This window comes from Saccharomycopsis crataegensis (genome assembly GCF_037102585.1).
Source record: "Saccharomycopsis crataegensis DNA, jcf7180000000084, whole genome shotgun sequence".
Taxonomy (NCBI): domain Eukaryota; kingdom Fungi; phylum Ascomycota; class Saccharomycetes; order Ascoideales; family Saccharomycopsidaceae; genus Saccharomycopsis; species Saccharomycopsis crataegensis.
The window spans coordinates 1,438,335-1,461,053 of record NW_027043829.1 but is presented as its reverse complement, the minus strand read 5'-3'; the positions used below and the strand labels follow the sequence as shown (position 1 = coordinate 1,461,053).

Genomic DNA, 22,719 nt, shown 5'->3' with positions numbered 1-22,719 from the left:
AATACCTGTATTAGATCCAATCGCTGTAGAATTCTTAATTTATAAATATAAGTACATCATCTTACAAAAAAAAAACTCCATTAGCCTACTAATAGCGAATATAAGCTGGAATCAACACAATGGGCACCTACACATTTTTGATTCATGTCTGAATCAAATTCCACTCGTCTTATTTATACTAAGAAAAAGAAAAAGCATCTATCATGTTTTTATGAAAGCCAAAATTCAATTATGATCTTTCAGCAATTTTGATAGTATCAGCCAAAACACCAGCAGCAGTAACAGCTGCACCAGCACCAGCACCTTGGATTATAAGAGGGTTGGTATAACGCTTCGTCTTGATGGAAATGACATTATCTGAGCCGCTCATGTTGGCAAAAGGATGGGCTTTGTCGTACTTTTGGATACCGACACTAGCGGTCTTATTCTTGATGTCAATTTTACCGGTGTATTTTACAACTTTTCCTTCCTTGGCAGCGGCTTCTTTCAATGATTCAATATCTTGATCATAGTTTGGCAATCTAACTAAGAATTCAGAGCCAGATTTGGCATCTTCTAAATCAGCTGGGATCAAAGAATCGACTTTCAAGTCAGCCAAACTTTTAATTTCAAAGCCGGATAATCTAGATAAAATAAGAACTTTTCTAGCAAAATCTTGACCATTCAAATCATCTCTTGGATCTGGTTCAGTGTAACCCAAAGATTTAGCAATGGTAACAATTTCACTATATTTCTTACCAGAAGAGTATAATTCATTGAAAATGTAAGACAATGAACCGGAGAAAATACCTTCGATTTCCTCAATTTCATCACCAGTAGCAATGAGATCCTTGATTGTACTGATCACTGGAAGACCAGCCCCAACGGTAGCTTCATGATAAACCAAACTCCCCTTTGTTGCACTGGCACCGAAAATAGCATTCCACAAAGAAATATCACCTGAAAATGCCTTTTTGTTAGGAGTAGCAATTGAAACACCAGCTTCTAAAATTTTAGGATAGTTGTCAGATAATTCAACACTTGAAGAGTTGTCAACCAAAATAGTTGGGTGTAAAGAAACGGATTTTGTCAAGAAGGATAATAATTCAGAAGAGGATAAAGCCCCGGTTTCGGTATTCTTAAAGTCCTCGGACCAAGAAGATAAATTGAGAGGCTTGTACTCTTGGGAGATCAATGCCTTCTTGGAAGAAGAAATCAAAATTGAATTGTACTTGATAGCAGTTGACTTGATGTTTGCCAATTGATTAATGAACTCTGATCCAACGAGGCCAGGACCTGGATTTAACAGGTTAGTAAAAGTATTAACAGAGGGTAAACTGCAGGAAGGTGGAAAAAATCTGGGTAAATTCACTCACCAATGATAGCAATGTTAACAGTTTTGACCATTTTTTTTTTGTTGAGCTTTCTATTTTGTGAAAAGGTTGGCTTGATAAGAAAAGATTATCTCAGCAATGATGATGATGACTCTAAATTTTGCCGGACGGAATATGTGACGATTTCACGTGAATACCACCGTAACTGACCTCTGAAAGTACATTCTCCCCCGGTAAATGTTAAACGAAAACTTTTTGGAAAATTCACGTTAGAATCAATGTGTTGTTTGGTTTGGTTTAGTTGTGGTTATATATTTGAAATGAAAAATTTTATTATAGGAGTAAAATAAGCTGTTACTGGAAATATTATGATGTTTTAAACATGAGCTTGGGCTGCGCTCATACCATAGCTGTGGTTCTTTTGGCGCTCTCCATGTTTTTTTTGACACAAGATTTAAAGGCACTGTTACAAATATTATTCCTTGCATTGTCTGTCAACTAACAAGCAAAGGTCTTTCATTATGAGTGTTGAGAAGTTTATTACTCTAAGTTCTGGTTACAAAATCCCAACGGTAGCATTGGGTACCTATATGAACTCCAGGCCCCAAAACATTGTTTACGAAGCCTTAAAATGTGGGTATCGCCACTTTGACACCGCTGTTTTGTACGATAACGAAGCTGATGTTGGTGAAGGGATCTTGAAATGGGTTAAAGAAGACCCAATTAATAATCGAAGAGAGGAAGTTTTCTATACTACCAAGTTGTGGAATTCAGAGTGTGGTTATTCAAACGCCAAAATTGCAATCAAACGATGCTTGGAACGGGTCAAGGGATTAGAGTATATAGATTTGCTATTAATTCATTCGCCCCTTTGTGGACCTTCCAAAAGGTTAGAAACCTGGAAAGCGATGCAAGAAGCTGTGGATGAGGGTATTGTCAGATCAATTGGTGTTTCCAACTATGGTGCTCATCATATTGATCAGTTATTAAAGTGGGATGGATTGAAATACAAACCGGTGGTTAACCAGATTGAAATCTCTCCTTGGATTATGAGAACCAAATTAGCAAACTACTGCAGATTAAAAGGAATTGAAGTTGAATCATACGCCCCTTTTAATCATGGCGGAAGATTCAGTGATCCAGTTTTGAAGAAAATAGCTGCAAATCACAAAGTCACTACAGCTCAGGTATTGACTCGCTGGAATCTACAAAAAGGGAATATTCCTTTACCAAAGACTAATACTATTGGTCGTTTAGCTGAAAATTGGGATGTCTACAGTTTTCAGTTATCTGACTCTGAGATGAATGAGATTGATCAACCGAACGCCTATGAACCAAGTGATTGGGAGTGTACTGATGCTCCTTGATCTTCTGTAGTTTCGCAAAATCAAACGTATATTTCCCTAATTTATTTATAAATTTAATAACCTCAGTTAGTAAGGAAATTACTAAACTTATCTAAAGCTCTGTATCTGTGACTAATGGAGTTCTTTATTTTTTTATCCATTTGTGCATAGGTCTCTGTAAATCCAACTGGTTGAAAGATGGAATCCCAGCCAAAATCGGTTGGACCTCTAGGTTTATCAACAATTGTTCCCTCTGTCACACCCTGGAAAAGCTTCACCTCCTTTCCTGGGCCTTCGCAATACCCAAATGTGCTGATGGCCTGAGCAGATTTATCTTCAAACTTAAATAACATGTCAATTACTCCTTGGAGACCAAGCTTTTTCTCAAACCATTTGATATACGGGCCTGGCAATCCATTAAATGACTTGAAAACTAAACAAGTGTCTTCAACCAACACAGGACCTTTAATTATATCTGCGGCGGCCCTTGCCTTGCTAATGGTGACTTCATCAACACTTCCTTGAACTTCTTGCAAATCGAGAGATTTATTGACTATCTTATAGTCCCCCACAACTGAGCCGCTTTCAGAAGGAATTGATTCACCTTTTTGCAAAATGGCAACGACTTCCTTTAATTTGTTGGAATTACCAGTGACGAATGTTATGGTTTGCTTATCCATGATTGTTTCTGTGATATTTGCTAGCAGTTTTTGGAAAGGATACTTACCAAATCATTAGATGTATTAAAATTCACAATTTTTGTAGCATGAAAATTTAATTTGGATGAGATCATCCGGTACGGAGGTCGCAGGCGCGGAATAACTTCACCCTTAATGTTATTCAAAAGCACAAGCGACAGTTGTCTTCTTTATCCTATTCTGACTACAGTTTGGTTTAGACTATTCGAAAAATTTACTTTATTACTTTCATTAATATGTAGTTTCTCGTAAATATGATTAGAAACAAATATCACTAAAGAGTTCTTTGGTAATGGCATTTTGTAATCAGTATGCAAAACGAACATTGAACAAGCAATGAATGTATCTCAAATTCTCGATATGGTATAATTTGAAAATTTTTTGAAGGATTTCAAACTAAAAAAGATGCGATATTGAACCATGGAGATGTTGAAATGTAGCTCTAAGTACAGTGCAAGCTCCAATAGTTTGATTTTGTCTATCACTTAACTTAAGGGTACTTTATGTGATTTTGTGCACTATGGTGGAGCAATGTTTTTCCGACAAGAAAAACGCCGGACACCTATGTACAATAATTACCGCTTCTGGTGAAAGTGCGCTCTGGTGACACTTTTCCGAGATCCTACAATCAAGGGGTCTGTAGGTCATATACTAGGAACCAGATCATTAGATCTCTACTAATAAATATTATAGTCGTTGCTATCAAGATTATATTTACAGCCATTTTTGGTTTAAGGTTGCTAGGTGTCGTGCTGTTTGTCCTTACTACTGTCCTTACTACTGTCCTTATATTTAACTTTATTATCTAAAGTGTTTGTCATTATACGTGAGTGCGTTTGTTTCGTCTTTATATATTAAAGTACTTTGTAGACCTGTAGAATTCTAACAGGAGAAACCATTTCTTCAATTCAAATCATCTAATGAAATGTTCCTATGCATTGCACCTTTTTTTCCTTGATAATTTTGATTAACAAGTTTTTTTTTACCGGTGATGTGACTAATCTTTGCAAAAGGAATATGTCATGAAGTCGCCAGTGAATTACACATCACTAGGAGCTTCATGAGCTGAGATGGAGGTCTTTGTTGAGGGGTTTTGGCACTATATCTCAAATACTAAGTATTTTCAATGTAGTGACCATCAGAATTCTGGGGGATAATAAAAATAAAAATAATAAAAATAAAAATAATAAAAATCAATAGAATAATAAAAATCAATTGAATAATTAAATCCAAGTAAAAAAATAATTCAAATAATCAAATAGACCAAATAATTCAAATAAGTCAAAATAATCAAATAAATCAAATAAATCAAATAAATCAAATAAGAACCAGTACCATGGGTCTGTCTTAAGTGTCACCACACACTTTTTAAGTCCAGACACATATCCTGATTCCACAAATCAATGTACCAACTGAACACTTTAACTGACATTCCATTTCTTTGCCTCAATTATTAGTGAGAGATAATAATGTGAAGCCTTTGTGGAATGTTGTCAAAATCAAAATCAAAATCAAAATCATAATCAAAATCGACAAAATCAAATAGACCAGTGCTATGGTTTTATCTCAGATGGCACCACACATCTTTGATTTCCATAACACAAGCCCATGAATCAAACTAAGAAAAATCAATAAAATAATAATAGTAAATTAATAAAAACCAAGTAAAAAATAAACCAATTATGAATGAATGAATGAATTGTATATTAACGAGTCACAGAGGTTCTAAATAACTTGCAAGCCGGGCATTTCATGCCGGTCTTTCTAATAGATAAGTATAATACTATAACTTTCTCACAACCTCACACTCCTTGCTTTAAGAATTAATCACATCACCGATTATGAATGAATGAATGAATTGTATATTAACGAGTCACAGAGGTTCTAAATAACATGCAAGCCGATTACCCGGACTTTCTAAAGTCTAATAAGATTGAATTCACACGATTATTTCTGTTTCTCAATGGAGGGTTGGCCGAGCGGTCTAAGGCGACAGACTTAAGATCTGTTGGGTTTTCACCCGCGCGGGTTCGAATCCCGCATCCTTCAGGATTTTTTTGTAAATTACATTACAACTCTTTTTTTTTAAAAAAAGAAGTTTAATTCAATCAACACATGCTGAAATTTCGAGAAACTATTATTTCTGTGACTTCTTGACCTCCAATCATATTCGAACCCTCTCAGTCTCTTAGAATAATTTGTGACACGCCACATATCAATTCTGCTATTCAACCTCATGCAGGAAACATCAGGGTTGTTCTACAGAAAAACCATGGGAAAATTACTATACCACCCAATCTCCTGGGTTGAGATATGCAGAAACCCAAAATAATAGATGAGGCGCACTCCCAATTGACTTCTCGGGTTGCTGGGTTAATTTTAATGATCCGATCGCATTATTACCAGAAATGTGGGGAGAGCCGGCGCAAGGCCCAATTCAACAAATCATTCACTGTATTTATTATGGCTAAAAAATAAAAGAGATATTACGATCTGTTAAATAATACATAATTCGTTAAAGAAGGTGCCTGTAATTACTTGCTTTGTAATTATTAGCTTCCAGGGTTTGTTTGTTGTAATCCTTGAAGACCACAGTGGTTCAGCCATCACTACCGTCGCGGATATCCTCCACGGAGTTCCATTTTGGGTGGTGCTGTTTATCTCTTTCCCAAAAGCACCACGACGCACCCTGATTTGTTTACATCCTTCCTAATTGGGAAGCCACCAAGGTAAGAAAAAAAAAAAATAAAACTCTTTCATCTTGTCATCAGCAACACTCGTCTTCTACCTCAAATTAAATATCAGGCAGTTATCTAACTATTACTTCTGCTAAAAATAACAAATAAAGAAAATCCTCGAAACTCCATATTTTCTTCTTTGATACTGCTAGTATTCTGAGAGCACTCTAATAATTGGTCGCAAACACGTTATTGGGACGGCCAATATCAATATTTTTCTGAACAAACCTTTCCATTCATTTATCAAAAATAAACAACATTTCAAGAAAAGACTTCCCCAAAGGAAACTTGAAAACCACGAATTATCAGCAAATATAAATGATCAATAGCCAAACCGCCGAGTATAACTTTAATAAACAGAAGTTAGCACCAAATATGAACTTCACAGGAACTGACTACTTAACTCAACAAGGGCAAACTGGTACTGAGGATGATTTGAGGCTAGAGGATTACAACTTCAATGACTATAACTTCCCAGCCAGTGACAATAGCAGTAACCTTTATACTGTCGATGCTAGCAACCTGAAAAATGAAAACTTCTTGATGCCTGCTAGCGCTGGATCTCACTCAGAATACTCATCCACTTACGGCACCCCAAACTCTATCGATACCTCTTTGAACCCCTCAACGGAAATGTTTATGAGTAATGGTGCTAATCAAGATTTCCAACAACAACAAAGTAGACACAACATTGAACCAATAGGAAAAGGATCGACTACACAGTTGCAACCACAATCATTTCAACAAAAAACCAATAATTTTTTCAAAACAATGCAAAATAATCCGTATTTCACTCCGGCATTAAATAACAGAAGCTTCCATGAAAGAAATAGAAGTGATGTTTCAGAATTTGCCAGCCCAACAATGAATCTGCACAGTTCTTTTTACGAAAATGGACTCTCATCACCAATTCATAATCTGCATCAAAATGTGAACGGTTTTGGTATCGAAGATACTCATTTTGATGATATTTCTAATAATAACTTTTTAGCCCAAATTCCAGAGGCTCAAGAAAGTTTCGTTTCCAACCACGCAGATATTAATAAATTTATTGATATGTGCGACTTTGTGGACCTAAATGGGAAAAAACCTGCGAAGAATGAATATTTGAAAAACAGGGATTTTAGCAAAGTTGATTTGAGCTCCCTTGGCATTGGTCTCAGACCAGACTCAAGTGAAAAAGACCTCCCTAAAGATGCTGCTGATACGAATTTGAATAAACAAGAATTGGCTGTCCAAGGCGCAGGAGATATAAGTTTTAGCATTAATGAAAGCTTTATTAATGAGCTACTTGCTCCAGGGGATTCGGACATTGCCAAAGATTTATTAAAAGAAATTGAAACACCTTTTCTCGTTCCTCACAACGATGAAAGGGATTTGTTATTGCCGGCATTTGATGATAAGAATAGTAAAACAGATGATTTTCTCAATCCCAACAGCTTGAATAACCTTAGGCAATCTGCTATGAAAAATCACTCTCAAATGAGAAAATCTCACGCCAAACAACAGCCCTCAATCATCAGCCATCAAGATGGGTTAGATGAAGGTGATACTACAATCATAAACAGTACATCAATAATGGAAATGAATGAAAGCAGAAACGAGGAAGTTCCTAACACGGACAATTTGATAGACGAATTGGCTAACAATAACGAGCTTAATTGTTTGAATTCCTCTTCAAGGCGTAATAGTAATGCTAAAGACCTCTTTACTCCAGGCCACTCAAGAAACAATTCGAACGCAACATTCGAGATGCCAAAGTTGAAATCATTTAATCAAAAGTCTCCAAAGTTAGGATCGCCCAGCAGAGTTGGTAAATTTCCTACTTCAACTTCTTTCAGATCTATCCCAACATTGAACGAAAAATTAGCGTATATTGACGATTCATCTTCAACTTCAATTATTGCCAATGATTCGATACTAGATTCGCCAACCAGAGGGAATTATAATAATAATTTCATCCAGGGATCATTACCAAGCTCACCAACCAGAGATTTCTATTTGGCTAGGGCAAATGAAGCTGACAACTCGTTTGTTGTCAAAACTCAAGCACTAACGGCTTCTCCAATGTATTATGCCGGCGGGGGCCATTTCAATGGATCTTGCATCGCTCAAACCCCTCCAGCTTCCCCAAGCAAAGCAATGTCAGGTTTAAGTTTGTCATCGCCTACCAGATCTATTTCATCATCTCCTACGAAAAATTCTAAGGGCTCCTTTGTTCTTAAGCCAACACCTAATGGAAGAAAAAGAATTGCCACTGCTCCACGATCGAAAACTGGCTGTTGGACTTGTCGTATTAGACACAAGAAATGTGATGAAGGAAGACCGGTTTGTAACAACTGTGCTAAAATCAATTTGAAATGTGACCAGTATTACGATCCAAAGCCTTCATATATGACAAATGAGGAGGAAAAGAAGGTTAAACTAGCAGAAATCGCCCATATTTGGAAAAATAGGAGTAAAAAAAGTACAGGCAGTAAGTCGTCATCGCCTCAAAAACTAAGTGATAGTAACAAGACAAATTCCGAATCTCCGGATTTAGCTAAAAAACCAATCAATGAATACGTCGAATATGGGGACAAAGAGAATTTTGGTGCATTGGCTTAATTTGGGAATGTGTTTTGATTGATTGAGACTAATGAATGCTCTGCTGTTAGTGGTGGTGCAGATAATTAATTGTATTATATTTTTTCTTTCTTTTTTTATTATGTATATGTGTTATTTCTGTTTTGGTGTTTATATGTTTTTTTTTTCTTCTTCTCCATTTCTTTGTTTATTGTTTACAGTTTTGCTCTTATGATTTTATTCCTCCCTTACCACTTTTATTTATTCGATTCTTTCCCTTCCTTGTCACTATTAGATTTATTTTGTTCATTTTTCAGATTGTTCATGAATACTCTCTCCTTACTTGGTATTAATGACAGATATCCCCAGCCTTACTATGTTCAATATGCTACTAAATTTGTAAAATCCTTAATGCTGAGATGCTCAACATATATAAAAAGGTCATTCAAAAAGAATAAAGCAGAGAACAGAATTGTGTTAGACCGCCCTGCAAGAAATTTCTTATGGTATGAGGGCATCTATTTTTGTGCATCAAGCTTCAGCTTCATTAAATATATTCAGATCCAAGCAATGTGGGGATGCCTCTAGTTTTATATATGCTTCTCCATAACTTGTTAGTTAGCCAGTTGGGCAAGGGAAGAAGAAGTTGCTAAATGTTTGACTGGATTATTGAGCAGCGGGATATCCTATACACCAAAACTCCCCCAATTTCGTAATGAGGTGCGCTGCACTGGGAAATTTAATACAATAATGTGATAGTCATGTGTCTACTCGTAATTATGATTACGTAAGTTATTACGCCTCTGACATTCTCAAAAAATAGCGCTTCTGGTGAGAAGGCAATGATAGATGATGGTTTAGAGAGTAATAATAATAACAAATTAGATAGATTGATATAAAAAGTATTTTTCAGATTATATGAGTAATAATAACGACAACGACCCACTTCCTGGGCTTGATCCTAGCAAGTTCCCTCAACGGGTGTTTATTTCCCAATTGCTCTTTTCAATGTTTATCGGGTTCTTTGGGTTTTTGGTCTTCTGTTATTTGAGGCCTAGATATCCGCAAATATACTCACTACGAACGCTAAGAAGGCTGGATATTGAAACTTTGCCTAGACACTGGTTCCTGTGGATTAAACAATTGTACATTATCAAAGATGAAGAAGTATTGGCACTCTCGGGCCTTGATGCTTATGTCTTTTTATGCTTCTTTAGAATCTCTATAACTATCTTCGGAGTTTTAACACTTATAAGTTTTTTGTTCATTGGGCCAATCCGGTATTATACAACGGGACACTATGACCATCATGAAGAATTTGGTGATGGTGATGCAGTGGCGAGCGTGAACATCATGAAATTGGTTGGATTATTCTACAGTATCTCAGATACCAGTGATAGAGAGGATGATAGCAAGCCTAGCAAGCCACCAATGATACCGCCTATGTATGAGGAGTTCCCTTCGTATCTATGGATCTATGCAGTTTTCACGTATATATTTGTATTGTTGAGCTTGAATTATTTGTTGAAGCAAACCAAGAAAATTATAACCATTAGACAAAATTACTTGGGGTCTCAAAATTCAGTTACAGATAAGACCATTAGAGTGGACGGTATCCCTCCTCAATTGAGGACTGAGAGTGTTTTGAAGAAACATATTGAGCTGTTGGGAATTGGTAAAGTATTGGAGCTTCATATGAATAGAGATTGGGATACTTTAGATCATTATATGAAGGAAAGAAAGCATATTGTGAAGTGTTTGGAGAAAACATACATCAGCTATCTTGGATTAGATGTGAATATTAATAAAGGCGAAATTCCACAAGCATCAATACCAAAGCTACCCAACGAAATTGAAACAGAAGATTCAACTAATGAAAGAAAAAGACCTACAATGAAGACGGGGTTTCTCGGATTATTTGGAACAAGAGTTGATACTATTAATTACTATTTGATCCAGTTGAAGAAAATAGATTATGATATTGAAATGCTCAGACAGGAAAACGCCTTTAAACCAGCCGACTCTGCATTTGTCACAATGGATTCTGTTGCTTCCGCCCAGATGATTGCCCAGGCAGTACTTGATCCTAAAGCTCATAATTTGCTAACATCATTGGCTCCATCACCTTCAGATATAATCTGGGAGAGTTTTGCTGTCCCTTCTGTTAAGAGATATATTCAAAATTATTCAATTACTATCATGTTTGTTATCACTTCTGTTGTTTTGATTTTCCCAGTCTCTTCATTGGCTGCCCTTATCAATATCGAAACTATCACCAAATTTTGGCCAAAACTAGGACACGTTATTGCTGATTCCAAATGGTTGACTACCTTGGTTACTGGTATTTTGCCTCCAACATTATTTACAGTTTTGAATGTCTGTATCCCGTATCTTTACAGATGGTTGTCGACAAAACAATATTTTCATTCCAACGGTGATGTTGAATTAGCTTCAGTTTCGAAGAACTATTTTTACACATTCTTTAACTTATTTTTGGTTTTCACCATTGCTGGTTCCGCTGCCAATTACTGGTCGTACTTTACCGACACGACGAAAATTGCTTATCAGTTAGCCAATTCTATAAAGAAATTGTCTTTATTTTATAATAATTTGATTCTTTTGCAAGGGCTTGGGATTTTCCCGTATAAATTAATGCAATTTGGTGATGTCTTTGTTATAGGATGTTATAAGTTTGTGCAGATTTTCTACAAGACCCAAGTTAGGGTGAGAACTCTAAGGTATTTATATTATACTCCAAAAATTTTTGATTTTGGATTAATTTTGCCGCAACATATTTTGATTTTTGTCATTACCATGATTTATTCCATTATATCCACCAAGTTATTGGCATCGGGCTTGCTTTACTTTATTTTGGGGTATTTTGTTTACAAGTATCAGTTGATTTATTCAATGATCCATCCTCAACATTCAACAGGGAAAGTGTGGGCGATAATCATGCATCGTTTAATAGTTGGGTTAGTCATCTTTGAGCTAACAATGATTGGTACTTTAGCGTTGGAAAATGCGGTGATCTTGGCGATTTCATTGTTACCATTGATAGGATTAACAATATGGTTCCATTTCAGATTTGAAAAATACTATAAACCATTACTTCATTTTATTGCTTTGAGAGCAGTCAAGAATCCAAGAGGAAAGAGATTTGTATCCACCACCAACGATTTAGAAAATGTTCCTCAACCCAATATGGCTGATAATGAGACCATTGGAAATAGTATTTTTGAAGATTCTAGTATTGCGGATGTGAGTACTAGCACGGATATTATTGACTCCCCATCAATGGAGTCCTTGGAAACAACCCAAATCTTGAACACTATGCAAAGATCATTACGCAAGCGTCGTAGCACATTTGATGAAGACAAAAATTTCAACCAGAGCTATATTTATCCAAATTTAATTAAAAAGTTAGATGGTCCTTGGGTTGGTTTTGAAGGAAATACTGTTGAAGTAATAAACTACGACAACTGTGAATTATTGAAGAATATTAATGAAGATGTGAGAATTGACGTGAGGAAGATCGATGTCGATAAAATTAATGATAAGATCAATGAGAATTATGCCGGGGAAGTCGTAGTGAGCAAAGGGGGAAGATTTTTTGAATGGCAGTGAATTAATATCCTACGCTATTTAAAATCTACTAGAATGACAGAATAATGGTCCAGTTTACGTTTACTTTTATCCATCACAAACATCCCTTTTTTCATTTCCTATTTTTTTTTTTTTGCTGTATTGTTTGTTTTCCTTTAATTTGTTTATTTTATTTTTATTGTTTGCTTGTTTATTTTTAATTTTTGGTTAAATTCAATGGTCCAGTTTACGTTTACTTTTATCCATCACAAACATCCCTTTTTTCATTTCCTATTTTTTTTTTTTTTGCTGTATTGTTTGTTTTCCTTTAATTTGTTTATTTTATTTTTATTGTTTGCTTGTTTATTTTTAATTTTTGGTTAAATTCAATGGTGATAGTACGATTTTTCACATTAATGCTGGTTACTTCTTGTTTAATATTTACTTATGCTTTTTTTTGCTTTTTCCTTTGATTTCTTTTTTTTTTTCTTTTTTGTGTTTTGCTTTGCCAGTTTTCCTTCAAAGATATATATATATATATATATATATGATTTCGAAAGTGATCCAACAGGTAGATGCTTGGAGCAATGCACACGGAGATATATGGTTGCAACGTTATTTAATTTTATAGGGCTAATTTAGACGTCATTAAAGACCCGCATCCATCATCATCTACAATTCTGCTGTTTTTTTTTTCGACAGCGCAGTATACCATTAATGCGGCTCTTTAAAATTTTTTGAAATTTTTTTTTTTTCCTCACCACAAAAATTTTTGTTAACAGTGGGAGAATTAATTCCAACTTTCTTATAAATAACCTAAGAAAAGCAATTATCCGGAAGGAGAAGGAGAAGAAAAATACCAGTCTTTCCCCCTTCCCAGGCATTTTCATAGTTATTTAACAAGCATATACAAGAGAGCCAAACTCTGTGGTCGCTTCATTTGCTTGCCTATACTGAGTTTGCGCACTGTGTGATTCAATTTTCACTGATTTAGGTAGCATCAACGATTCTCCAAATCTGTTATTATTGAGCTTTATTGAAAAATCATTCACTTGAACTGTTTTTGTACCAGCCTATTTTAAGATTTTCACGACCCTTGATACCAGATCAGGGAAAATCTTGATTCAAGGGAGAAAAAAAAAGGCACTGAGGGAAGAAACATTACATCCATTATATATACACCAATACCAGATAATTACCGCAAAAATCATTTTTTGCTTCGACAAGGTTTCACCATATATATATAAATATATATAAAGAAAAAACGTATTTGGTGCTAAAGTGGTTTATTTTCTGACCCTTTTCTTTTCTTTTCTCTTTCTTTTCGTTGCTATTGTTTGTTCATTCATCATTCATATAATATCATCACTATTTGTTTGATTTCGTTATATTGCATTTGGGAGGTTACTATTATTCTTGTTCTTGTATTTTTGTTTTTTGTGGGATAACTTATTTTTTTTTTGGCTTGCTTCTATAAAACATTATTCCAATTATTTCATAGCATTTGCATTTTGTTCCATTGTCAAGATCATTACCGAAACAATAGCCTAAATTGATACTATTCATTAGCAAAATCAAAGTCTCTTTTTACCATAATGCCCTCCCAAGTTCCGGATGTTTTTGTTCTTTTGCACTTGTCTTCCACCTGTGAAGATTTGGCACATGGTATCAATATAGCCAAAGACCAGAAGGAAGTCATAGAAATAAGTTGGATGTTTGTCACTTCTTACAACGGCAAAGAGATTAATGTTAACTCATTTAAGTCCACAGATAAAATCAGCAGCACCACTCCGTCATCTTCTGGATCAGTAGTTTCTGGATCAGAAGGTGAAAATGGCCATTTGAAACCCATGATTGGATCCAATAATACGGCTTTAATCCCATCAACTTCAACAGCTCTTTCACCTTTCACCCTCTTACACTCCAATAATCAGATCATAAAGCCTATAAATACTCCCCTTTCTCCTTACTGTACTCAGCTTACTAACTTAACTTGGCCTCTTCTTCACAATCAAGGCACTTCCCTTTCACAAGCTCTTGCTGTTCTCGATAACGAAATCCAGTCGCATATCGTTGAAAAGAAATTAAGCTTCGGAATTGTAATGTGGAGTGGATGGGACTTGAGAGTTGGATTGAATAGGGAAGCTAGAGATAAAAACGTGAAAATAGCTAACCATTTGGTGTATCTGCGATGCTGGGAAATTAAAAGACAAGTGGAAAAGTGGATTGAGGAATCTAACGCTGCAGAAGGACTCGGTAGTCTTAATATTCTGGAGGATGGTTACGACGGGTTGCTCAATACATGTAAATTATTACAAGTTGATTTGGAAAGGACTAAGAGTGAATATGAATCTACAATTCTCAATATCACAAATGCTAATTTGCGCGCTGGCAATGTCACTGATAATAGCTCCACCACTGGTAGTATCGTTGGTGAACCTTCTACAAGTATTAGCCCGCAGCCGACTTCAACCAGCAGTTCAGATTCCCAGATTCAAGGATACAATTATCCTCCGAAAAGAGGTCTTGAAAGGCTATTCACCATGAAATCTATCCTAACTTGCATTTATTCTAAATATCAATCAAAACTTACAAATTCGAGTGAAGCTTTCTTATCACAACCGATTGACATCTCTTATGATTCCCAAATCTTTCATCATGAAAAATCACGAGTATTGTATCTTGCCAATTTACCAAGTGATATAACACAACCCGAACTAGAATCCTGGTTTTCAAGGTATGGATATCGCGTTTTGGCTTTTCGTTGTTTACAAACGTCGGTCCCAACACAGGCTGATACCGGTTTAACCACACAGATTACAAATTCTTCGAAATTATCACTTTTGGGATTCGCAATTTTCAGCACCTACGAATCTGCCATAGAAGCTTTATCTATGAATGGTCGCGTTTTGGGTGAAAATGTTATTGAAGTACAACCTTCAAGTTTCAAAGTTTTGGAGTTTGCAACAGAAGTATTGGAACTGTTCCCTATGGCAAAGAATATCGAAATTATAAGCCATAACACTGGAAGTACCTTGAACAATATCAACGGCACCTTTTCGAATTCTCACAACAATAGCAACTTTGCTGTGAATAACCATGGTGGTATTAATATGAATAACGGTAACAATAACAATGGGAATAACAACAGAATCAGACCTGGCGACTGGAGTTGCCCAAGTTGTGGCTTTCTGAATTTCCAGAGACGTATGGCCTGCCTCCGATGTGGATTTCCTGCGGCCAGTGCAGTGGCGATTCAAGAATCTTTACAAACTACACTGAATGTATCAACTAATCAACCTGGCATGATGAATAATGGCAGCGCCAACTCAAAAAACGGCAATATGTATAGAGCAGTTAGCTATAATGGTATAATGAATCCCTCTTTGAACAACTCTACAACGTCACTTGGCTCCGTGCATTCAACAAACACCACTGGAAGTGGCAATTACAATTATGGCGGAGGTATTAACCACAATAGCATGAATAATCATGGAAGCAGTAACAACGGTAACAACAATAACGGCAATAGTCATAACAACAATAATCATAATGTTCATGGAATGAAAAGCAATTCAATACCATTCAGGGCTGGTGATTGGAAATGTGAGAATTGTTTTTACCATAATTTCGCCAAAAATTTGTATTGTTTGAGATGTGGCATCACCAGAGTCAACAACAATAATGTTACCATGAACGCTAAGATGATCAGTGCTGCTAGCTCAATGATCTTACCGGGAATGAATTCATTCAGTAGCAGTTTATTGAGCGGATTAAATGGAGGTAATACCAATAATAATGGTAATGGTAGCGCAAATGGAAATGCCAACAACAACAACAACAACAACAACAACAACAACAACAACAACAACAAGCAAGCATTCCCGCCATTGTCTATGTCATCAAGCTTACTGGCACAACCAACCTTGAATAATGAGATAGGAGGATTATCTGGTATCAGTAATAGCAACAGTGGAAGCAATGAAGACTATTTGAGCTGGTCAATGGGCCAATTGAACATGAGCGACGGTGGTTTTAGTGGCAACAACAGCAGCGGAAATTTGGGTGCCACCGCAATGAACTCTCTAAATAAGGTCATTAATAACATTAATAGACAGTAAATGAACTTGGAGGACTGAATTTTAGTTGGAAGAATTAATGGTTAATCTCTTTTTTTTTTTTTTCTCTTTTTTTTTTGTTCTGTATTTTATGTGCATCTTTATTTTGTGTTCATTTTGTGTTTATTTGGTGAGATCTTTAAAATTACTTCTGGTCTTTGTTGTTGTTTATTCTTTCACTTTTCTGTCTCTTATTGCCTTCCTTGTTTTCGTGTTTTCTGTCCCCACAAAAATCAGTCTTTGGGTGATCAATATAGGTTTATTTATCAGTGTTTAATGACCGAACTAAAAGTACCAGGCGCGTTGGAACCTTTTTACAAATTTTTGCGAAAGGTATTATTCGAAATATCTTGTTTTTATTCCCAGATGGTCTAATGAGAGCCTTATCAATTACTGTAGGTCATAGTTTGTTGAATGTTAAAATTATTACCAAACTCACTTAATTTGTTTGCCAGGCTCTCATAATGTATCAGCCCATCCCCCTTCTGCTGTTAAAATCCCAGTCTCACGCAATCTTATTTTTGTTTTCTTGCAATATCTATATCCATACAGATAAAAGTTCCTAAGCTTTCTCAAGGTCACTATTACAAATTCGAATTGAAAGAAAAAATATAGTTTATTAAGCAAAATCCTAAAGCCTGGAAAAAAATCTAAAAAAAGAAAAAATTTAAAGCAGAGTCACGTAGCCAAATAAATCAAATAAATTTTAATTGTGTATCAGTTTAAAAAAGAAAAGCAAAAAATTAATAGCAGTAATAACCGAAAAAACAAGAACAAAGAACTGAAAGTACTGAAGAGATAACTTAAAAAAAATAAACAACAAAAAATAATAATATAACAATAATAAATAACATCATAAAGAATCGCAGTAAAAAGATTAAAAAAATAAAAACAAAAAAAAAAAGCATTTGTGTGAGTCAGAGGCGATTTAAATTAGTAAGTAATACCTTGATTATAGTTCAAATTCTCAAAGATATCTTGCATTGTATCTGCGTTTGGCAAATCTTCAACAGAAACCATTCTCATCAAACTACTTCTCTTGTGGGTTTCAATTCCCAAAGCGTTCTCCTCAACTGCCACACTTTCGCTATCGACTTGGAAATCCAATCCTTGAGTCTTCATGTCAATAATGACATCAGTACTAATATTGCGATTATCTATCGGAGAATTGGATAATGGAATTTGTGGCAAATGGGGAAGCATTGGGGCATCGGCGCCTAAATTGAAATCCCCACCAGCAATTGGGAATGGCGCTGTAAGTGCAGAATAACTGGACATTGATTTGGTGTAACGATCAGAAATTTGATTAGTCTGACGAGGTGACATAACTGTTGTTCTAGGACTGTTTCTGGTAGAGTTGTGATTCATGCTGGCCTTCTGTGGCACTTCAGGAGTGGCAGGAGATCCAATATAGTAGCCCAGTGTATTATAAGTGACTTTGGGACTATTATCACTTATAGGAGACCCAACTCCTACCATCTTTGGCAGGTTCACCAATGGTGACCCGCTCGCAAATAATGGTAATCCAAAACCTGGTGATCCCAAATCTGGTAACATCTTATGATAGCCCAAAGATTTTGGTGTTGACATTTCAGACTTCGCCATCTCAGTATTAGATCTTCCCGACTGAGAAGTTACCATCATTGACAATCCATGTGGATTTATGACAGGAGAGCCTTTACCATATTTCAATTTTGGAGAAGGCACATTAAAAGATCCCATTCTTGAAAGATTAACATTAGGAGATCCAAATCTTGGGGAAGCAGCGTTATTAGGACCGATTCCTGGATAATTGATATTACTAGGGCTCTCTGCCAAAGGAGAAGAAGTATTTGGTCCATTTTTCAACAAAGGTGAAGTTTTCTTTTGAAATTTAATATTTGGTGGCTCAGATGCATCACTGGAAGAGCGTATAGAAACTGAAACGTTACTAGAGGAGTAATACTTATTAGTTCTCTCCAATAAATCCTTGGTGCTTCCATTCAATTCCAAAGAAGATTTATATGGTGATCCGTTGTTAATCATTTTATCAACCTTACTTGCAGCACTGGCCTTTGAAGCCCCATTCATGGTAATGGTAGACACAGAACTACTGCCCGAAGTAGATCCAACATGGCTGCTATTAATACTAAACCTCTCGAAACTTGGTTCTTCAATAATGTCACTAGTTTCACCAATCAGGTAATCCATTGCTGATGATACGGTTGAGCTTCTAAGGGTACTCAAACCTGATGATCTGTTACTACTAGATCTAGAGTATCTTGCTTCATTGACACCAACAAACAAAGATTCGTCTAATTTCACTTCAGAAATATCCTTGGCAGTGACAGTGGTGCTTCTAAACAAACTCGGGTCTTTCTTTTGGTACTTGTTATAAATATCGATAATGCTTTTACCCTCATTCAGCACCTCCACATCATTTCTAGCAATTTCATGGTATACAGTATTACGCACCACAGTGCTAGCAACCGAGTCTCTCCTGCTGGAGTCATTACTATTTGATACCTGCTTCGCGGAGTTCTTAGTATTAATATATTTTTGGTAGGCCGTCATGCCAGTAGTATTATCTTCCCTTAAGTGACGTTTTGAAGGCTTTCTGGAGCTGGAATCCGACTTCATAGTGTGATAAATGTCATTTGTCCTTCTGCCGTTAGTGACAAAGAAATTCTTATTCAACAACACCAAATCTGCAGTATCTTCATCAATTTGACTATCTAATTGATAATTTCCTGCACTTGATGATGATAAAGCTGGAGAAAGTTGTTGACGCTGCTCATTATCATTATAGTCATAGAAATTATCGAACTGTGGCAATGGCGGAGCAGAAGAATGACCATTATTATCACCCAGCACTAATGAGGATTTACGCAGTCTCAAATTTGGATTGGAAGACTTGTGCTTGCTCATTGACACTGACATTTGCTTCTTTGATCTGGTGTTCCTTCTACAATTGGAGGCATGGGATGAAGCATCGATGTAACCATAGCCATGTCTTGGACCAGTATACATTGAACCGACATTAAACTTCCTAGAGGCCTGCTCGTGGTATTCTATCGAGATTTGCTGCTGCTGCTGTTTTTGTTGTTGTTGAAGCTTCTGCAACCTTTTTTCACGAATAATTTGCTTCTGTTCCTGCAAAGAGACATTTCCTGAAGCAGATCGAGGTTGGTGTGATGACGAGATTGAGTTGCTCAGTTCTTGAATTTCAGATTCATCTTCACATATCACTTCAACGTCACCGGCAATCAAATCAGACTTTGAATCAAATGGATTTACCGCCATTTTGGTCCCAAAAGGGTTATAGATTGACCCACTAATCATTTTCAAATCGGATTTCATTGAGTGGCTTACCATGTTGACCGATTCTTGAGAGTCATTTATCATTTGAGGGGCTGGTGGAGATAATACTGAGGATTGAGGGGAGTCAGTAGTATCAGTAGTATCAGCAGAATCAGCTGAAGATGAGGAAGAGATATTAGAGTTTCTATTCGCGATCATGTCACTATCATCCAATACAGCATCATTCATACCAAAGGAATCAGTGGATTCTTCAATCGAAAGACTATTGATACGATCATTAGCCTCGTTAACAATATCACTAAAGAAATCATTAGATGAAATATCCAAATTTCCAAAGAAATCGGGAGAATCATGACCTTTACCTGTCTCACCAACATCTTTTGAGCTTGTGGCCAATTTTTGGCTAGAAAAAGGATTATCCAAGGCGACAATTTCACTGAATTGCCTTCTATGCTGGATGTTTTCATTATTTCCAGACATCTTCATAAATTGATTTTCATGTAAATCTTCAGAATTTTCACGAGAGTGAGCATAATAAGAGGACTTCCCGTCGTTCAACAGATCAGTGCTATCCACACCAAGTGAACTATAAATTCCAGTATTATCCTGAGATTTTTGATTGTATAGTGGGGAATATGGATTTTCCGTCAATACTTTGTACGGATTGAAATCTTCGTCTTCTTTGACCTGTGATATGACATCGAAGTCTGTGGCACTAGCCATACTCTCTCTAACAATATTATTATCTATTTCATCTTCAATATAAGGAGTCTCCAATTCAACCATATCTTCATTTGCAGCATTGCCTTCGACAATTTTATTCAAGTCAACTTGAGAATTAATGTTGGTAATAAAAAGATCCAATTTGGTATTGATTGAAGTGGTCTTGAACTTTCTTGAAACAGTAGGAGCTCTTCTTGCTGGGGTGCTTTGCGCCGAATGGGAAAAAGGTTGCTGTTGCTTTTGAGAAGTCTGAGGAAAACTAGTGTAGATAGTATAGTGGTCTAGATCAATATTATTTTCATTGATATCCAAGGAATCATTAGTTGATGTTGGTTTCTCTGATTCTTGAGAATGTAATGATTTTTGTGGAGAAAACCCATTCTTTTTATCAATTTCCTTAATCTTTTCCATAACCTGTTTGATTTGAGCATAAGCAGTATCATCATCATCATCGATATTCATGGTGCTATTTTGATCTATATTAAAGGTATCGTCGATGTTCAAAGTGGCACAATCATCATTATTATGGAAGTTTATGGACGAATCAATATTTAAAGTTTCATCCGTTGGGAAAGCTGTTGCTTTGGGTCCATTATCAGTTTCATCTTGATTTGGTGATGCGTATGGCCTCTTTCTTTCAGGAATTTCAATGTCTGGTGAATCATCAATGTCTATGGTAGCAGCACTGAGCTGACTTTCTCTGTTTCCGTTATTTGATATATATTGTGATGATAACGCCATCTGTTCAAATGACAGAGATTCATGGAGTGGAGATGTAACCGATCTATCATTTTCACAATTGTTATTATTATTATTCAACGTCAAAATATTGCTGACACTTGAATGACCTTTAGCACTTCTAGACCATTGAGGAAGTTGAAATGTAGATGGAGTCAATGGAGACACCAAGTTTGAGTGGATTTCCAGATGATCGTCTTCAAAATTATTCATGCTGAAGGCCTTCAAAGGATGTGGTTTTGGAGGGGCGAATCCAAGAACATCTGATTTATCAAGGTGAGAATCATTGCCCTTAAGATTTGGTTGATGTAGCAAATTTGATTCAGCAGATGTAAAAAGCAATGATGAGCTAGTGATATATTCATTTTGAGAACCACTATCCAGTGGTAAATCAACTCCTGGAAAATTTGTAGAGACATCATAACCTGTGTCGTTACCGATATTCAACTGAAAATATTCCTCCCCGTCATTAACGCTGCTGCTAATCTGTGAGCCACTACTGTTGATATTTGAATATAGGTGGTTAGGCGATGGAGATCCTTTGATGAAGACAGAAGGAGTGGAGGAATATTGAGGGCTGTTTTGAACAATTTGATTTGCAGGTTCAGCATATGCAATGCTAGTTTTAGTTGGCATATCATCAATAGAAATATCATTGGTACCAAAGTCCAAATGTTCAGACGAAGATGTTTCTTCGATATAATTTATATGAGAATTCAGATCGAGGTGTTTCCTCGTTAGTTTCTTGAACTTGTGGCCAATGCTAGCCAATTTCTTGGTTTTTGTACCATGAGAAGCGAGATGAGACACATCGCGATTCCCAGAGGTTTGGAAGCGTTTTCTGAATATAGATGGTTTTCTTCTAGGTCCATCTTCCACGCTCTTTTGTGTTTCTGTGATTTTCATTGAATAAATTTGAGAGTCGTGGAAAGGATAGTCATTTGGCGTCGAATCGGCTGAGGTATTTGGAGTTGATGCAGTCATATTATTGACGATGTCAGGCGATACACTTCTATCATAGTCATAAGATGAGTTTGAGGAAGCAGTACTGTTATTATCAGTGCCATTTTCTTGTAAGATTGCTTTATCCAAGTAGTTATTGAACTCCTGGAACTGGTCGATATCGTCAATGGATATTGTTGAGGGATGCAAGTTCAAATATATCTCGCGACTACCACTTCCTTGTGCTACTGATGTCATATTAGTTATATTCTTGCTGATTGCGACCTATAAATCTAGCAGGAAATACCAAAAGAGCTTCAATGGAATGGATTTAAAGATATTTCTCGAGTGTTAGAGGTTCATGAAGTTGGTGACGTCCCAAAATGATATTAAAAAAAAAAAAGGAAATGGTCAGGGCTGCACAACGCTACTCGAAACTAACCAATTTAGGGTTTGGTTTCACATTCTGTTGCATGCCTACAACTTCCTGTCCTCACCAAAACGGAACGCCAGTTGTTAGTAACTGGGGATTGGAACGCTGCCTTTTTTTTATTTTATTGGCTTGTTTCCTTGAACCAAATTCTGCTTTCTTGATCAACACATATTTCTGTTTACTTGGTCAATTTGGATTGGTTAGTTTCTATAAAAAAAAT

At 36.2% G+C, this 22,719-nt stretch overlaps 7 protein-coding genes across 7 annotated transcripts; 4 read left to right on the top strand and 3 right to left on the bottom strand. All coding sequences in view use genetic code 12, as the record gives it.

The window, feature by feature from the left end:
* Positions 1 to 229: 229 nt before the first annotated feature.
* HOM6 (homoserine dehydrogenase) lies at positions 230 to 1,386 on the bottom strand (the record flags this gene model as incomplete). The annotated part of the gene is made up of 2 exons (XM_064997251.1): positions 230 to 1,275; positions 1,356 to 1,386. 2 exons carry the CDS (start codon positions 1,384 to 1,386, stop codon positions 230 to 232), a joined length of 1,077 nt encoding a protein of 358 aa, XP_064853323.1.
* Positions 1,387 to 1,834: 448 nt separating this feature from the next.
* DASC09_036510 (aldo-keto reductase superfamily protein) lies at positions 1,835 to 2,680 on the top strand (the record flags this gene model as incomplete). The annotated part of the gene is made up of 1 exon (XM_064997250.1): positions 1,835 to 2,680. One exon carries the CDS (start codon positions 1,835 to 1,837, stop codon positions 2,678 to 2,680), a length of 846 nt encoding a protein of 281 aa, XP_064853322.1.
* A 62-nt stretch (positions 2,681 to 2,742) lies between these two features.
* HAM1 (nucleoside triphosphate pyrophosphohydrolase HAM1) lies at positions 2,743 to 3,339 on the bottom strand (the record flags this gene model as incomplete). The annotated part of the gene is made up of 1 exon (XM_064997249.1): positions 2,743 to 3,339. The coding sequence occupies one exon, from the start codon at positions 3,337 to 3,339 to the stop codon at positions 2,743 to 2,745; it is 597 nt and encodes a 198-aa protein (XP_064853321.1).
* Positions 3,340 to 6,413: 3,074 nt separating this feature from the next.
* On the top strand, positions 6,414 to 8,702 carry DASC09_036490 (Zn(II)2Cys6 transcription factor domain-containing protein; the record flags this gene model as incomplete). The annotated part of the gene is made up of 1 exon (XM_064997248.1): positions 6,414 to 8,702. One exon carries the CDS (start codon positions 6,414 to 6,416, stop codon positions 8,700 to 8,702), a length of 2,289 nt encoding a protein of 762 aa, XP_064853320.1.
* Positions 8,703 to 9,578: 876 nt separating this feature from the next.
* Positions 9,579 to 12,287, top strand: DASC09_036480 (uncharacterized protein; the record flags this gene model as incomplete). Its single annotated transcript, XM_064997247.1, has 1 exon — positions 9,579 to 12,287. One exon carries the CDS (start codon positions 9,579 to 9,581, stop codon positions 12,285 to 12,287), a length of 2,709 nt encoding a protein of 902 aa, XP_064853319.1.
* Positions 12,288 to 13,840: 1,553 nt separating this feature from the next.
* Positions 13,841 to 16,366, top strand: DASC09_036470 (Nrp1 protein; the record flags this gene model as incomplete). Its single annotated transcript, XM_064997246.1, has 1 exon — positions 13,841 to 16,366. One exon carries the CDS (start codon positions 13,841 to 13,843, stop codon positions 16,364 to 16,366), a length of 2,526 nt encoding a protein of 841 aa, XP_064853318.1.
* A 930-nt stretch (positions 16,367 to 17,296) lies between these two features.
* On the bottom strand, positions 17,297 to 22,324 carry DASC09_036460 (uncharacterized protein; the record flags this gene model as incomplete). The annotated part of the gene is made up of 1 exon (XM_064997245.1): positions 17,297 to 22,324. One exon carries the CDS (start codon positions 22,322 to 22,324, stop codon positions 17,297 to 17,299), a length of 5,028 nt encoding a protein of 1,675 aa, XP_064853317.1.
* Positions 22,325 to 22,719: the final 395 nt, after the last annotated feature.